The sequence below is a fragment of the Helianthus annuus genome, chromosome 15 (genome assembly GCF_002127325.2).
Source record: "Helianthus annuus cultivar XRQ/B chromosome 15, HanXRQr2.0-SUNRISE, whole genome shotgun sequence".
Taxonomy (NCBI): Eukaryota; Viridiplantae; Streptophyta; class Magnoliopsida; order Asterales; family Asteraceae; genus Helianthus; species Helianthus annuus.
Window position 1 is genome coordinate 36,486,585 of NC_035447.2, and position 18,549 is coordinate 36,505,133.

At 32.2% G+C, this 18,549-nt stretch overlaps 1 protein-coding gene and 1 long non-coding RNA gene across 2 annotated transcripts; both read right to left on the reverse strand.

Annotated features, from left to right (window-relative positions):
• Positions 1-907: 907 nt before the first annotated feature.
• On the reverse strand, positions 908-3,790 carry LOC110911318. The gene is made up of 2 exons (XM_022155923.2): positions 3,406-3,790; positions 908-1,920 (listed from the first exon to the last, which is right to left on the reverse strand). Exons 1-2 carry the CDS (start codon positions 3,720-3,722, stop codon positions 1,041-1,043), a joined length of 1,197 nt encoding a protein of 398 aa, XP_022011615.1. The 5' UTR covers positions 3,723-3,790; the 3' UTR covers positions 908-1,040.
• Positions 3,791-10,900: 7,110 nt separating this feature from the next.
• LOC110909581 lies at positions 10,901-11,541 on the reverse strand. Its single transcript, XR_002575466.2, has 3 exons — positions 11,508-11,541; positions 11,140-11,190; positions 10,901-10,920 (listed from the first exon to the last, which is right to left on the reverse strand). It is a non-coding gene; the product is annotated as an uncharacterized LOC110909581 (long non-coding RNA).
• Between the last annotated feature and the right edge of the window lie 7,008 nt (positions 11,542-18,549).

Below are 18,549 nucleotides of genomic sequence, written 5' to 3' on the forward strand. Positions count from 1 at the left end.
GTGGGCAAAATGGATAATATTGGTGGTACGAGATGTCGAAAGCTACACCCATAATCTTCATCTTCCTCGTCAATCACGATAAACAAAAACTAGCGGCCACCCTGTTTTCTTCTTAAAAAATGGTGGTGATGTTTGCCGCCTAGAACCATGACTTTCTAAGGAATCCATGAATGTGACCGCGTGTGACAGTTGTTTGATGATTAATCATTGTGGGAATGCACGACAAACTTTAAACTACGTCAGTACATAAATCTCGGAGATGCCAAGTGTTGATGTACATCCGCCTACACTATTCGAATCAATATTTGTGTTCTCGTGCATCATGAGGGAATAGGGATTTGAGTGATTGGAAGAACCTAAGTTAGACGATGTGAATATGTTTGTTAAGATTATTACCTACACTCTAGCACCATGAATATTAGTATTCAATTTAATAGGTAAGAAGTGAAGGAGAGATATTTTAAAAAAAGTTCATCTTATTAACCATGTATTTTGAATCTAGAAAATTGTACAAATAACACTAGTAGAGTAATTATAATTACCATAGGGTAAGGGTAAATATAATTACTCTAGTCTAGAGTAATTACACATAATTACTCTACTAGAGTAAATACATGATTTTTTTTTCTACATTTTGCAAATAAACCTCAAGCTTAAGTAGATGAGAAAAAAGATTTCAGAAAAAAAAAAAAAAAATTCTCTCATTCACTTCTAATGTTAAAATCATTTTGTATGTTCTAACTCATTTGTATTTGATCCTTACACTAGATAACAAATGATACTTCCAAACTTTATTCATTAACTAAGAATTAATTCCAAAACTAATTAAATGTCACACATCCCTCCTCTCCATCTTTCTTTATACATACATAGATATATAAAAAAAGAGATAAAGTGAAAAAGGATGTAGGAATAAAAGATATAGGATATTATCAAATATCGATCCTAGTAGCTTAATTGGTCCAACACTTCACGATAAACATGCTTAGCCTTACAAGACTATAAACATATGTAGCTACTTAAAGTTATAAACAAAAATCTTATTCAAATATGGACTTTATTTGATGGGTGTGACCAAACTCATACGTCAAAACCAAACTTCCATCCATTCTTTTAACCACAAACCTTTCAATCAAAATATAACAACCAAATCTCTTCCACCCACCAATCCCTTCAAACTTCTCATTTCTCTTCACCCTATTTGTCCTTTTCTCCCCACCATCAACCCATCCAACCTTTTCTTCTTCCCACCTCATTCTTTCAACAATTTCAACATTCAACCCTACACTTTCTTCTCTCCCATTATCACCCCCTAGACATGTAAACCATATGGCTCCATCTACCACATTTCTCTCATCCCATGTTGCCTCAACCCGACTCTCACCAATGAAAACCGCTTCACTACGAAGTGCAACATCCACGTATACGACATCTCCTTCATTATTTTGCTTGTTTTCATGTTCGAAAACTCGTTCCCACTTTTGCTCCAATGTAAGTTCATAGAAGATAGACTTTTTTACCATATCACTTAATCTTCCTTCTTTAATGAATACAAAAGGACAATACCACTTGCCAACAACCACAGGATTTGAAGTCTTGGTTGATGGAGGGAAATTCAAATCAGGGAGACGTGAGCGAAGGGAATCGTCGATTCCCTTTGCTTCATGTAACTCGTAGTTTTTAGGTGTTTTGGAATAAATTTGCCAACCTTTTCTTCTTAAGAAGTATGGAGGATAGCCATCGTCCGCAAGAGATTTTGCATAAAAACTACCATCACCGCTACATTGTGTTCCTTTCTGAACAATCTCAAACTGCTGGTAAATGTCGTGTGTGTCCAATGGCCTTGGTTTTACATCACGAACACAATTGCAAAAGCAACATTGTGCCATGTCTTCCTCCTTTGAACATGTGAAGGCTTCCCTGTAATAAAGGTTTTTGGTCAGCTTATTCTATTGGGACCACTGACCTATATCTTAATCTTAATAAACTTATATATAATCACCAACTTAATTTAAATTAAAAAACTAAACAACAAACCACATATTAATAATATAAGTTAAGTTGGTAGTTAATAATTAGTTAAACATGTATAGACAATTTGTAGTCACTGTAATCTGTTTTTATATGAAAAGAATTACAGTTAGATATTAAAACAACCTTCAAAACTTGTTTAACTAAATAAATTAAAAAAAAAAATCCCATGTATTTACAGTTTTACACCAAAAAAAGCCCTCAAAATATATCAATGACCTGACTCACTCGGCAAAAAAAAAAAAAAAAAAAAAAGTCTAGTTACCTGATCTGATTAAAAAAAAAAACTATATGATAGACATGTGAAACCCAAAGATAATAAATTATTGGGCCACGTACCAGGGGCGCGGCCCTAGGGTGGGCGGGGAATACCATCGGCCAGGGCATGTGATTCCAAGAGGCACATTTTAAAAAAAAATCCGATATATGTTATAATTTTTTAAATAATACTATATCTATAAGAAGACCAAGTTATTGATAGGTTCACTTACAAAGCTTTCATTATTTCCAATTTTCCACATCCCTATATCTTATTCTCACACCCCTTTTCACTATATATATATATATATATATGTATGTATGTAGGGTAGGGATCTTAAGAGAAGTCCACCCTATTTGAGAAACTGGAGAAACATTCTGGACCACACATTTCCCTAAGCTTTTCGTAATATACACATATGTTTAGTTTAAAATTGACTATATACATATATGTATATAGTCAAATCTTGAATTATCCACATATGAATATAGTCGGTTTTAAACTATACTATACATATGTGTATATTACGAAAAGCTTAAGGAAAATGTGTGGTCCAGAATGCTTCTCAAGTTTCTCAATTAGCCTAGTGCTTCTCACATGATCCTAACCCTATGTTTGTATATATATGTATATAGAGAGAGAGATACAGGGGAGTGTGTGGGAATATTAAGTCCCTTTACAAAACAATTCATTAGTTTTAGAAGTTAGCCCATTAGCTCAATACCCATTTGATTTAAAAAATAGTACGTAATATTTAAACAATATCCGATGTTTCTTTTGGCAGTAATTGGGACACATTTTTTCGAGCTCAGACAGAACACCTGAATTCTCATGGCCAGCTGTGCCGAGTACATAGTCAAATAAGTTTTAACTATAAGTTAAAGTTGGTGTCTCCAACATAAATAATTGATATACAAAGCATGCTAATTTAGATACATAAGACATAACACATATCATTTTACACTATAATGAATGACATGGTTGTCGTCGGTAAACCAAGTTTATGGTGTATTATTACCCTAAAAGAAGGAACCTAACGGTAGTATTTGGCAGGCCTCAAACATGAATAATTACTTCCAAAAGATTATTCAAGACAAGTAAATACATATACATACCCTTTATGCGATCCATTTGGTTTTAACGCATAGTATCGGTTCGAAGACAACGGTTGGTTAAGGACAGGAATAAAGACAACTTCATTGTAAGAAACATGTCGGTTTTCACCGGATCCTGACGAATAGCGTGTGGTCAGTATTTTGTTTTGAGGAAATGGTAACTCTGCAAGATATCGATTCTTGCAAAGCCCAAAACACGAGTATGTTTCGGACTCTTCATCTTGGATTACCAAGTAACCCGAGTTGGGACCCTCTGGAGGAAGATAGAGAGCTTCCGGAGAGGTCTTATAGTGCGAAAGAGGTCGGGTCACGTACATATCTGAAACTAAACTTACTAGAGAAAGGCTTGGTTTGGGTTTATGGTTTTGAAAGTAGTAGTTTTGCTAGTATGATTATAGATATATAACGTGGGGAAGTTAAACAAGTAATTTGAGTTTTATATGTCATGTGATGTGACTAAGTCCAACTGTTGACATTTTGTTATGTGTGCATCAAAGATTATCTGGTGTAGATCCGCGTTACGTTAGATGTTTTTTGATTTTTATATGATATGGGAAGCTTCCTTGCATGTGCATATATAATATACTTATAAAGATGTAAATTTGCAGTAATTTCTTGGAAGTTGGAAGGCATATGTATGCATATGAAGATGTCCTAGGCTAAAACTATAGCCAACTTAAAAAAAGTGTTTTTTGTTCTATGTGCATACCCTGCAGTGTCGAGTTGTAGCCAAAACGCAGTGTTTTGGTCCGGTCAACCAGACAAAGACTGACGGGTCTGTTGACCGGACCAAAACGCCGAGCTTTGGCCGCGTTTTGGTCCTGTCAACCAGACCGGGTGTCAGTCTTTTATCTGGTTGACAGGACCAAAACGCGGCCAAAGCTCGGCGTTTTGGTCCGGTCAACAGACCCGTCAGACGCCCGTCAGTCTTTGTCTGGTTGACCGAACCAAAACGTCGCACTTTGGCCACAGCTCAACATTGCAGGGTGTGCTTATAGGACAAAAATACCTTTTTGGTGTGCCAATAGACAAATGGATGTCCAAATAGGTACACCATTTTTATATTGGTTTTGTTTTACTCTATTGATCGTTTTTACAATATATTTTTTTTTTACCAGGTTGAATCGCTACACCAAAGTATATTAGATTTTTGGAGTTTAAATATAGGGTTTTTTATTTTAATTAGTTAGACATGTTTTGAAGGTTATTTCAACTCAATGGCTTAATTACTACAACACTTTGGAAAGAAAGCAGTCTACCTATGTGTCTTACAAAATAATTGACCATCAACGTCTTAACATATATATATGTACTAGGTTATAACGCGGGAATACTTCCGGATTGTTAATCTATGTTTCTAAAAAAATAAATATATACATATATATGAATAAATGAAAATTTCATGATGAATAGGGTAGATTAATCAATGATACGAACGTCTGTAGAAGTAAAGATTTATAAAATGTAACACTGAGAAAAACATTTATAAACCCTAATACTAAACACTTTAAGCAGCAACTTCTTCATTAACTTCTTCTTTAACTTCTACTTTAACACGTGCAAGACGTCATTCACGAATACGGACCAAATCTTCTGTGCCTCTAAAAACCATCATATCAAATTTTGACTCCGAAATCATGTCGAAGATAATAAAGTGTTCATCTTCAATTTTCATGTCTTCTTTAATTTGATTCCATCCAGTAGTCATATAAATATTTTGACCATGTTTTTCCATAACAACTAACCATGTACGGTTAGGAAAAACGGTTATAGCACATTTGTAAGTTCAGGAAATTTCCTGATCTTATCACACATGGATGCAATTAATGTAGGTTAACATGTAATCTTATAAGATAATGTTGAAGGTGTTTGTGAAGACGAAATCATGACTCTTTTGTGCTACTGCTTTTATGTATCTTTTTTTTGGACATGCAAGTTCCCTTCTTGTCATGTTTTATTTTGGTCGTTGGTAGTTTAAGCTTAAAGACAATTAGTGGTATATCATCATGACAAATACCATATTTTTGAATATATCTAACACTGGTATCGAATTTAAATGCTTGTTGATTATCGATGTTCAAATATATATATTTATAAATTAAAATGTGGTTGTTTATATGTGTTTTGCATTATTATATAAGTTCTAACTCAATTCCAAAAAAATTAAAGAGGTAAAGTAAGGAGTAACAAAAAAAAATTAAAAATCAATATGGATTAAGTTTTAAAACGTAAGAATACATGTAAAATTGAGAACAATATTGAATTACCTTTCATAACGTAAGAGAACCAACATCTGAAATCTGAAAGATTTTGGGAAAAAAGAATTTCATTAGTCTCTTTAATGTTTTAAACAATAATATATGATAAAACAAAATAAGAAGCAAAGGAACAATCATTAGCGACCACATTCATTGGAAGTTCAGAAGAAGATGAATATAGTTGTTTGAACGCATTATACATTTTCTAAACACCAGCAGAAAGCTAAAATAAAACATCATAACACACGGTTGTAATTATAAAATCAAAACTTTTATCTTCTAAAAAAATAATTAAAACTAACATAGATTTATCATCAATTGAAAACATGAAAATACGTAGAAATGATAGTACAATACATGAAAACTTACTGGAAATTTAAAGAGTGATAGAAAAAATATGACAACGTAGAAAAAGTCAGAATTAAGATTCAAAGAAACTTGACGATGAAATGAAGAAGTATGTAATTTTTTTTCTATTTATAGACATAACCTATTTAAGGAATAAATAATGACATCATTACAAATCAATTACAATCAAATTAATGAGCTTAATTATAGAAAGGATGTTAAATTTAGAAAGATTACGAATTTTTTAAATTAGTCAATACTACAATCTAATTTCTATAATCAGGATATTTTATAAACTAAATATAAAATTGTAACTTATTTGTACAAAGAATTTAAAATAAATAATTAGTGTTACTTTCATGAAAAGTAACTAAGGATAAGAGTAATATAAAATTTGTAATTTTCGTTTTTTTATTGTATGATTAGATTAGTAAATAAAAAATGTAATCTCATAAAATAAGAAACATAAGTAAACATCATTTCGAACCAAACGCTAAAATAGATAACTCAAAATGTCATATTAAATAGGGAAACCATATAAATGTTTTAAAGACAAAATAAAAAACTCAAAGCAAACACTGCAATAACAAACCAAATGTTTTTTATTGTAACAATCACTTCTCTCGTTTATCAATTCTTGGCAACATCTTCATCGAGACAAATGCTATCAACACTTATGCGAGGTTTACTTGCTGACGACCCAAGTCCCTGTTCAATCGCATACAAATCACTAAGGTTACGCTTCAGATCGGCTGATGATTGCTTCAAGTCAGCCGCATAATCCTTTGAAACAGTTCCGTAAATTTTTCAAAGTAAATACAAACAAACTAATCATAAGTCCGTCTTTAAATAATTTTTCAAAGTTTACCTACTTGAGCCATTAGAGATAAATATAAAAATAACACTTTACATCTAAAGTATCATCTTTCCATTTTCTCCACCAAAAATTTTTAATTCGGTTTCTTAAACTTTTTTCTTGTTGTAAAGAGCCATAAAAACATACAAAAGCAAGAATGTATATTAATCATGTATATTTTTTAGTATAACGGATTATTTTTTTATAATTTGTATACACATATAGACAATACCTCACTGTCACTCTACACTCTAAATCAAACTATTTTGACCCGACTCATACCTATTCCCAACCTTGCCCCACCCATATCAGCTACAACAAAAAACATCAACAAAAAAAATACATGTTTGGATTCTTATATTATGATACAATGACACCTACATCAGCTACAACAAAAAACAAAACCAACTAACACTAATATATAAACATGGAAAAAAGTAAACTACAAATCCAACCCAGATGGCTCAGTTCGTTAAAAAAAATAATCCGTGAAACATTAATATACATTACTCAATGGAAAATACATGAAAATCTGTTGGTGGAGGTAAGATAGTTGGTGGCTATATAAGTTAAAGATCTAAATTCTATATAATCCCTTCCATCTATAATATGAAGTATATAAATCAAATAATGTCTTCAACACGTGAACACCTATGCAACCATCAACTAATTAAATGAGCAGTTGAGCAACTTCGAAGGTCATTAACCAGTAAAAACCCACAATGACATTAAAGTTATAGTTTTCAATCATTTTTTCTTATGTAGACATTTAATTTAAAATCTATCTAAGATTGTGATTTGCTCGGTTCTCGATCATAATCTGCAGAAGAACAAACAATATCAACATTCAAAAACATAAAAGATTCAATTAATCCAACAAATCATTTTGCATTAATCACCTGTGACTTCAATTTCCAATCGATTAAGCTCGAGTTCAACGAATCCAAAACCGTGAAACAACTTTATAAGATTGTCCGTGTCTAAACTTGGCCTCACCGTAGACCCCCTTACAACTTGTAGTACCCAAACCCCTACCTCCTCCACATCAAATAATAGATCCATTCATAAACATTATAATCGAACAAACTTAAATAATCATCAACAACACAAAAAATACATATAAATGATCAAAAAATATTGCGACTAAAGATTTAAAATACATAACAATCAAATCTTGATTATATACCTGCAGAATAAGTGGAATGATCTACTTATTTAATGGAATTGCATTATATAATACTTAAGTAACCAGGTATACATGAGATTTATTATTCGGTATCAAAAATTTGTCCAGATCCATCTCAAACTTGTCTTTGACCTGAAAAAAAGGTAAAAATATAAATAAAAAAATGTAAAGTAATCCACTTAAATTCATAAAACTATAATTAACTAAGTGAATAAAAACCTTTAAAGTTAGATTTTCATCCACAACAACATTTGATTTCCCATTCGGATCATCTTAAGAAACATAAAACATTAACCTTTGAGAATGAAAAAATAAAGGTAAAACAATTCAGTTAATTACAAACTCCTATAATTTAGTAAATGAACACAAACCTTTGAACTTTGATTTTCATCACAAAAGAACACTTGTTTTCCCTTTCGGTTCAGTTTTTTTTTTTTTTTTAATCCCAATCATCTTTGAACTACTTATAAGGGAAAAACATTTAACAATCTAATACGAATAGTAATTAAATTTAACAAAATAAGAAAAAAAAAACAATGACAAAAAAAAAATAATTAGAAAACAAATAAACATACCAAAAATAACGGGTCATCTTCTTCAATAAGCTTTAAAAATGAAGGACATTTGTTACTCTGATCCATATCTGGAAATTAAATATGAAGGCTTTTTAAAAATTGAAACGGTAAACTATTTATAGAAACAAACTTATAATATCGGGAGAAACTTCTAAAACAAATAATTAAAAAGGAACGGTTTCAAAAAAAATTAAAACATATTTATTTTTAGAAACACAATCAATATTCCGTAAAAACATATCACACACTAAAAATTTACATAATATTTAATGGATTCAATATTAACACAATATAAAATTTATTAGTTAATCATGAAAAAAAGAAAAACAGAAATAAAAAACCAAAACAAAAGAATCATTAATACATATTAATACAATACAAAATTTATTAGTAAAAAAACAAAAATTTTCAAATTTCAAATAATATCATAGTTAGATTTGCCAAAAAAAAAAATAAACAAAATAACTTAAAAATTATAGAGATTAGCATAAACGATGAAAACTATCATTATACTGGATCAAAAAACACCAAAAAAACGATAAAATTAAACTTACCTCTTGTGTTCGAAGAAGATTCAGACTCCTGCAATTGCATAAGTCATCATCAATAAGTTCAAGACATTGACCATATGAAACTTTTCCTCCCCACAATAAGCTTGCAAAATCATACGGTATTTCCTATGAATCGATACAAAAAACATATAAGCTTAAATAACTTATTGTCTGTTGATAAAATGAAAACTAAAGAAACATACCAAAAATATAGGATCATAGTCATCAATCAACTTTAAAAACGATTGGAGCTGTGTTTTTAGGATCCATAACTACAAAGGAATAAAGGAATTTTTTTTAAAAATATAACGGTAACTTATTTATAGAAACAATTTCTAATTACAGAAACCGAGTTATAATTGAGAATAGAAAAAGCAACCTTTAAAACAGTAATGTATTTATGGAAACAAAAACATCTTTAGAAAGAAATTCAAGGTATATTTAAACATAAATAGAAAAACTCATAATTGACAAAACTAACAATATGAACTTCAAAAGATAATAACATAAAGTTTCAAAATTATGCCTAAACAGAAAATTTAATAAGAAATAAGAAAGAGTACACATATCAAAATACAGACAATACCAACAACATTTAACTAACCTGTTTTGGTAGACGAACATACCGAGTCCGAATTTCAAAAAAGATTGAGGATTCACCATGGGAAAATACAAACAATAAATCATTCAGAACATATATTACTAATTTAAAAAAAAATAGTGACACAAAATTTAATAAGAAATAAGAAATAAGAAATACATCTAAAAACAAACAATACCAACAACATTTAACTAACCTGTTTTGGTAGACGAACATTCCGAGTACGAATTTCACAAAAGATTGACGGTTAACCATGGGAAAATACAAACCATAAATCATTCAGAACATATATTACTAATTTAAAAAAATACTGAACAGAAAGGATAAAATTAAATATTACAAACTTAAAAAAGATAAAAAAAAACTATAAAATTTGACTAACCTCTTTTGTTTGAGGAATTATCGGAGTCCGATTTTTATATAGGATCATAGTCATCAATCAACTTTAAAAACGTTTGGAGCGTTGTTTTAGGATCCATAACTGCAAAGGAATAAAGGAATTTAAAAAAAAACTATAACGGTAACTTATTTATAGAAACAATGTCTAATTACAGAAACCGAGTTATAATTGAGAATAGAAAAATTAACCTTAAAAACAATAATGTGTTTATGGAAACAAAAACATCTTTAGAAAGAAATTAAAGGTATCTTTAAACGTAAATAGAAAAACTCATAACTGACAAAATTAACAATATGAACTTCAAAAGATAATGACATAAAGTTTCAAAATTATGCCTAAACAGAAAATTAATAAGAAATAAGAAAGAGTATACACATAAAAAACAAACAATACCAACAACATTTAACTAACCTGTTTTGGTAGACGAACATTCCGAGTCCGAATATCAAAAACAATAAATAAATTTTTAACAAAACATCATTTCATATGAATCATGATGAAAAACAAACAATCTAATATTGTTTACATACCTTGACTATATGTCTAATGATCTACAAAAATATAAGAAGAACAACAAACATTAGCAGCTGCCAAAACAGTTTTCAACATCAAAAACATAACTTTTCTTGAATAAATTGAAGATCGAACAACATAAAGAAACAGTATTTAATCTTAATCATGTAGTTTTACCCTAAATCTTTTTATAATTATTGATTAAATGCACCTATAACATGTTCGATCTACATATAAAAAAAAGAAAATTCATCAAAAATTGACATTAAACATTTACAATAAATAAATATCTACTATAGATTACATACCTGCAAATTATGTGGACATATCATTTACAATAAATAAATATCTACTAACATTTACAATAATAAATATCAAAAACCTAAAATACAGACATACACCACTCAACTAAAGCATCAAATAACCATTGAATACAATCAACTAACCTCGTTAACAAAAGGCCAGATCTTTGTAAGATGAGCATTAAGCCATGGCAACTTGAAAAATTGAACAGCAAAATCAGTCCCCAAAAATAGAAAAAGCATGAACAGAAAAAAAAACCAAGATAAATAAACAAAACTCAACTTCTATCTCTGTAAAAAAACAACCCAAGAATAGTAAGCTACATTCGTTTAGAAATATTCATTGACAAAACTTCTTTTTCACGCCATATTCTAGTGATGTGCCCTAATTTTATAAAATTTTCAAAATATTTTTACATGCTGGTCAACAGTCTATTTGGAACGTAGAAGATCTGAAGAACATACATAAAATGAATATTATAAAAACCAAAATACTACACAAAATCGCAAACCTGGTTACTGAATCGTTAGAATTTCGAATTTTCCAACAAATTGCTGGACAATTCAAACATAAAAAAATTGTATGGATTAGGTAAGTTAAATATCTATAAAAACTCTAATGATAGAAAAAGAGCCCTAATTAAAGGAAAATATGAATGATACAACATGAATCAGCTCAAATCGATGGACGATTCAAATGATTCAGCCAAGTTTGTATGGATTGTATTACAAATAACATCAAAAGAAGATTTAATGGCGAAAAAATAAGACCTCATTTGAAAGAACGAACCTGGTATATGGTGATTTAAGAAGAAAATGCGGCGATGATCGATAGATCATATCTAGGGTTTAAGAAAGAGATAGATTGTGTTTAAAATAACAAAGAAAAATCAAAGATAGAAAAGAAAATTAACATACCTATGCTCGATCGGTGAAGAAGGAAAAAACAGATTAGAGAAAAATAGATCTAGGGTTTGAAAAAAGTGAGGCTGTGAACAATTGTTGTTCGGAAAAGATGATATATAAGATCCATTAACTTGACTCGATTATAATTCGGATCCCGTGTCCAATTCTCAAACCATCTAATATTGTGTCTTCCCTCCCAAAATCATCATCTCCTCAACCATAGGATGCCACATCATCAAAATGGTTTCACCATTCAATGACACATAGCCCACATCATCTCATTTATTAATATATATAGATTTGGTTGATTTTAAAATTTTTGCAATTTTTAAATTTGTGATTATAAGACAAAAAACTTAATCAAGGAAGCATTTGCATGTTCAAAGGATGAAGACATAGCACAATGTTGATTTTGCAGTTGTGTGTGTGATGTAAAACCAAGGCCATTGGAGCCACGTGATATTGTTAGTAGTACTAACAATTTAAGATTGTTCATAAATTACACTACAAGAAAAAACCCTTATAGGGACAACATTTTTTCAATTTATATGGAGGACATGTGATGTGCGGGTGTAAACACGTCATATTATGTATAGTTTTGTGTCGGCTTTAAGCGTTCAAGTGTGTTTATTCATATTGATATTTGTAGTTATTGGTTGTCGGGTTTTTCAGGCTTAACAGCGCTTAAATGCAGTATAATGATCATACAAGTTGGAAAACGGATGTTACGAAGCAATCTGGAGCAATAAAACAGTTTTGCTGAAAACCATACTCCCTCGCGCCACGCGAGGGAGGCTGTGCATTGTAGCGCGTGGCGCGAAAGACAGAAGTCAACGGAATGGTCAAAATATACTTCCTCGCGCCACGCGAGGGAGTGAGTAGGTGCTGTAGCGTGGCGCGAAAGGGGTATAGGGTAGAAACAATGTTTTTAACCTAGTTTTCACGGGGAAACGGGGGGAAATCATCAAGCAGCCGCCAGGGAACAATCGGGAGCACTTTTGGGCGATTTTTCTCATCATCTTTCATCCTCCAAGCAAGTCCTTCATGCTCGATCAATTTCTAACAAATCTTGAAGCAATGATGACTACGATGTGCGGCTAAATCTCTTATAACTTCTACTCGGATGAACTTTTACATTGTTTTGCATTAATTCTTGTTTGCGGATTCGTATAACTGGTACAGCTTGACCACTCGTGTTGGATTCTTGGTAAACGTTTATTGTGTTTGAATTACTTGTCGTTTATTAAGCGTATTAGCAACTTCCTTGCGTTGTTAGCGGGTTGGTAAATTGGCGGGTAGTTGATACAATCGAACGGGTTATTAGGTGGCATAGTGAATCTTAAAAACTATCCTTGATAACTAATCTGATTCATTAATTCCGAGGCCATGTCTATGTGGTGTTTCGAATCGGTAAACAGGTTTTGATGTTAAACGGGTAATTGGGATTCCGGGTAGAGGTTATTCTTTCTCGTATTGATTACAACTTTATTAATTAGCTTTCTAGTTTTTATAATCAAATTCACAAAACCCCCAATCTAGTTAATTTAGTTCTTAGTTAAAAACGTGACACTGACCACAAATTCCCCGTGGATACGATACCCTACTTACGCTATCTACGTAGCTTATTTAGGTTTTTGCATGACTTTGACGACGGTCATCAACATGTTGTTTCTATAGGCCTTTTTCACCTATAGAGACGACATTTCATCTCTATAAATTTTTTCTCTACAGCCTCGTCCCTATAGGCCACAAAAGTCGTCCCTATAGGTGTCGTTGCTATAGAAGAGTTTAAATATATATATTTTTAGTTAAAAAACAAGAATAAATTAATAAACTTAGTTGGGTTTATAGGGACGACATGTCGTCTCTATATGTGAATAACTTGTTTTATATTTTTAATTATTTATTAACCAAAACTAAAAAACAAAACAAAATTATGTTTCCCTATCGTCTTATATGTTAGACTTTTTTTCAGCACAAATTCGGAATGGGGGGAAATTTTGCCGCCTAAATTAAAATTATTTAGTCAAACTTTTTAGAGACGATATGTCGTTTTTATAACTTAAACTTTATTTTTTAGTTTTATTTTAATTTTCATACATATTGATCATTAATAAAATTAAATTAAAATAAAAATATTTAAAGTTATAGTGACAACATAGAGACAACATGTCGTCTCTATAAGTTAAAAAGTTTTTTTAAAGTTTCCAATTCAACAAACTAGAGAATAAAATAAAGCAAAAAAAAATTATTTTCACCTTATAGAGAGGATATGCCGTCCATATAAGGTAACCTATCTAAAAAGGCACGAAAACCCTATAGAAACGATATGTCATCTCTATATGGTGATCTATAGAGAGGACATGTGTTGTCCCTATAGGTGTCGTCCCTATAGGGGTTTTTTCTTGTAGTGAAAGAAACCCGATGTATCCATCAAAAAAAGAACTTTGAGTGAACACATGGAAAAACTATGTTTTAATAAATGACACTGAAGCACTAAGTGTGGACGAGTTTTCGAACAAGAAAACGAGCATGATAATGAACGAAGGAGAATATGTCATGTTTGTGAGAGTAGCGTTTCGTAGTGAATAAGTTTTCACTGGTAACATGGTAGATGGAGAAGCACAGTGTTGAATGGTTGAATGCAGAAATTGTTGAAAGAAGCTTTTATGAGCTTTTAGAAGATTCTAGCTTTAACATTTTAAGAAAAAACCACTGCTCAATAAAAAGCCTTGTTTGGTTGAAGGTGCTTGAAGCTTTTGGCTGAGCGCTCCTACTAGGAGCGTTTAGAAGTAGCTATAAGTTTTTAGGAAAAAAAATGACTATTTTAACCTCTAAAGATTATGAACTTTCTAATGCACAAGCTTTTTAAATTTTAATTTATGGCCATTTTGTTCATTTTATTAAAAGCTTCAGGCAGGCCCGGCCCAAAGGATGTGCAGGGTGTGCAATAATTGGTTCTGCGCTTCCCCTTTAATATTCAAGACTCAGGTTCGACACCAACATCCATCTGTTTTTTCATATTTTTTTGGTTTCATGGTTGGGCCCTGAAGCCCATTCAGGGCATTATTAGACTTATAAATAAATTTGGGTTAATGGATTTAAACACCCCCAACTATTGCCATTTGGCCGCTGGCACTCTCAACTTTGTCTTTGGCTCACACCACTCCCAACTTAACACTTGGGTTGCTGTGTCACCCTGTCGTTAAATAAACACTAACTGGGTTAATTCTTTTTGCTGATGTGGCCAATATTTGCTGATGTGGCATGCTGATGGATCCAAATTTGCTGACGTGGCATGCTGATGGATCCAAAAAACTATAAAATGGGACTAACAAGACTCGAACCCGCGTCCGTATAACCAAGAATGCATTAAATACACAATGACCACTTGAGCTAACTATGATTTGATGACGTATTGTATTATGTGATATACATATATCGTGAAAGGTTATAAGATTTATTATAAATACCCACACACAGATTCAGCAACCCATTTATCATCATCATCCCCAACCAAGACCTAATCAATCTACACATTCAAATCAACAAAATCCAACACTCTTAAATGCACACAATCCCGATTCCAACAACCCCAAACCCCCTCTGCTCTCTCGATTCTGACCGGTGACCGGAGTGACTCCGGTCAAGCACACACCACGCAACCACTCCTCCGGCGATGAGTACCGGTGCCGCCGCCGGTGATGTTCTTGAAGATGAGGTGAAGATGAGGCGCACATTTTATCAAGTATGTATAAAAGCCCCAAACAGGCAGTGAAAACCTTTTTCATCACTTGTTCTTCTTTCTTCATGGGCAAAAAAGTTGGATGGGTTTTTGGGTTTTGGAGAATGAGATAGTGGTCTTCAATGAATATAGTAAGTTTCCATTCTCATTTCATTGTTTGTTGCAGATGCTGCTCTTCGTAAACGGTGTCGTCTCACTTACAGCCCCCTTCTCCGGTCACAACCTTGCTTCAATCATACCCTGGCTCTCTTCCTTCATCCTCTCGATTATTTACATTATTCTATAATTTGCTCATTCATTCTTTGCAATCAGTTATTGGCCAAATGTCACCCTAAAATAATCAGAATCAATCATAATACCCAAACACAGTTACAAATCCTAATACAAATATATGGTATGGATTTTTAAATACAGTGCCACATCAGCATGTGTGTGTATATTGGATCCATCAGCATGCCACATCAGCAAATATTGGCCACATCAGCAAAAAGAACTAACCCAGTTAGTGTTTATTTAACGACGGGTTGACACAGCAACACAAGTGTTAAGTTGGGAGTGGTGTGAGCCAAATTCAAAGTTGAGAGTGCCAACGGCCAAATGGCAATATGTCACACTCCGATATTTCCACGTATTACCGGTGGGCCCGGTGGGGAGTATCGTGACGTAGTTGATATCATCATAGTCAAATAATCACAGTTCAATGCACAGTGGAAGTCTAAAGTAAATATATTACAAACCGATTCAAAAGTAATATCAAATATTACAACGGAATGTAAGATGGATCCACAGGCGGATCTTAAAACAGAAAGATAACACTGTTCAACAGACTTTAGACGTCTAGAACTTGCAAGATTCCCTATTAACGCCCTGAGCTCCCAGCCAGTTACGTACAGTACCTGTCACTTAATCTTTTTGGAAAATACGCCAGTTTACACTAGTAAATACAATTAACTGACTCTTTTGAAAAATGTTTAAGAAAATTGGTTTGAATGCACAAGGCACAAATATTCTTTTATAACTTGGGACAATTATATAAAAATAATCTTGTATAAAGATTTACATGTTCGTTATACGTTCAGGGCCCGATGTTAGAAACCGAGTCAAGATTAACAGACACACCACAAGTATAGGCCCACAAGAGAGTGAGATACCATTTCCCTTATGCAACTGTCAGGTGTATGCCTACACCCCGTGCTTAAGACGTGGCCATTTTATTATAATGATGCCAAGGATATCCGGGACATGGTCATTAACCCCCAAAGGCTTTTATTTCAAACAATACAGATTAAAACGGGTTACCTCAATAATTTAATCACAATCCGATTAAACATTCAATACCCGACCAAGCGGTATTATTATAATACCGTATCCCAAGCCCGTATAGGGAAAATAAGTTAAGAGTATTTACCTGAGCTTAAAATGCAATTTATACTCAGCCGTATATCCTAATCAGCAAGCACAAGTACCTCTACTGGGGCTCTTAATCTGGAACGAAGGTTTTATTGACCTATTAGAATCCTAACGGGTCTTATTTAAGTCGTAACTTAGACCGGTTAGTTTTAAGGAAAGGTTTACGGTTCAAAACGCAAGATTAAGCGAAGACCGGATTAGAATGTGGTTTAGACCCAACAAGTTTGTATACTTGTACAATATGGGTAAAATAAACACATTCTGGATTTTGAGATAAAAATGATAAGGTTTGACCCGTTTCGGCTAATTCATGCATACTAGTTACATAAACCGTACTGAACGCGAAATATGCGTAACGGGTAATCAAATGAGTCATGAACAGGTTTCCTAGGTTAATATGCCTTAAATATGTTGTGATATCAGTAGGATACCTTCCATTATGCCCAAAATGGATTTAAACTCAAATTATGCCCCGTAGGGGTATTTTGGTCATTTTAAAGGTTAAAAAAGGGATTAAAAATTTTCCTGAGTTTCAGGTCTGATATAATCAGTAAAAATACTCAATTTAGTAAGTTATATCAGTAGGGTATTGCATATATGTGAAATTTATCATTTATAACCAAACTATGCACCGTAAGAGCATTTTGGTAATTTCACATAAGCTTTAAAGGTCAAATATGGAAATCTAGGTTTAAAACTTTTTCTTACTGTTTAATTATAAAAATTTACTTAAAATATCAGTAGGTATTAAGTTTCATATACCGAAAATAGTTTTAACTCATACTATGCGCTAAAAACGTGTAAAAGCCGGTTTTAAGCGATTTCCGGGTTAAAATAGGAAATCTGAGTTTTTGATCAGTTTATAAAGTTCAAAATGTTTTATTTTTTTATATAAAATCAGTAGCAAAAGTTTGGTATCAATATGTTATGTAAAACTAATTTTATTCAAGAAAAGGGTATAACCGACAATTACCGGATTAAAGCAAGAACCCTATGTTATGCTCAGCTTAAAAATAATTAAAAATCTTCAAAAATCCCAAAATATTATTTTACATCAGTGGGAAAAAAGTTTGGTGTCAAAATTTGGGTTTAGATAGGCTTTATGCTAATTACGTCGTTTAATTAATAAAAAGCTCCTTAATTACGATATTGAGCATAACTCCTAATCTAGACCTCAAACTGATGTCAAATTTTTAGGACAAGTTTATAAATCAGTAACAAAGGTGTTTGTCCTCTCATATTTTCAAAAATCTCGTTTTAAGGGCAAAAGGGCATAATGGTCAACATTTAGGCATATAATGGAAGCATGCAAACGAATCGGATAACTTAGGATCCAAGTTGTATAACCTCAAAGGGTTATACTAACCTATAACATGGTCCTAAAGAAATCCTAAGGCATATCTAAACTAAGCTAAATCGGGTCATAACTGAAAGTCAAAGCAAAAGTCAACTTTTGCGACTTTCGGCTCCGAACCGAGCCTAATGTGACAACC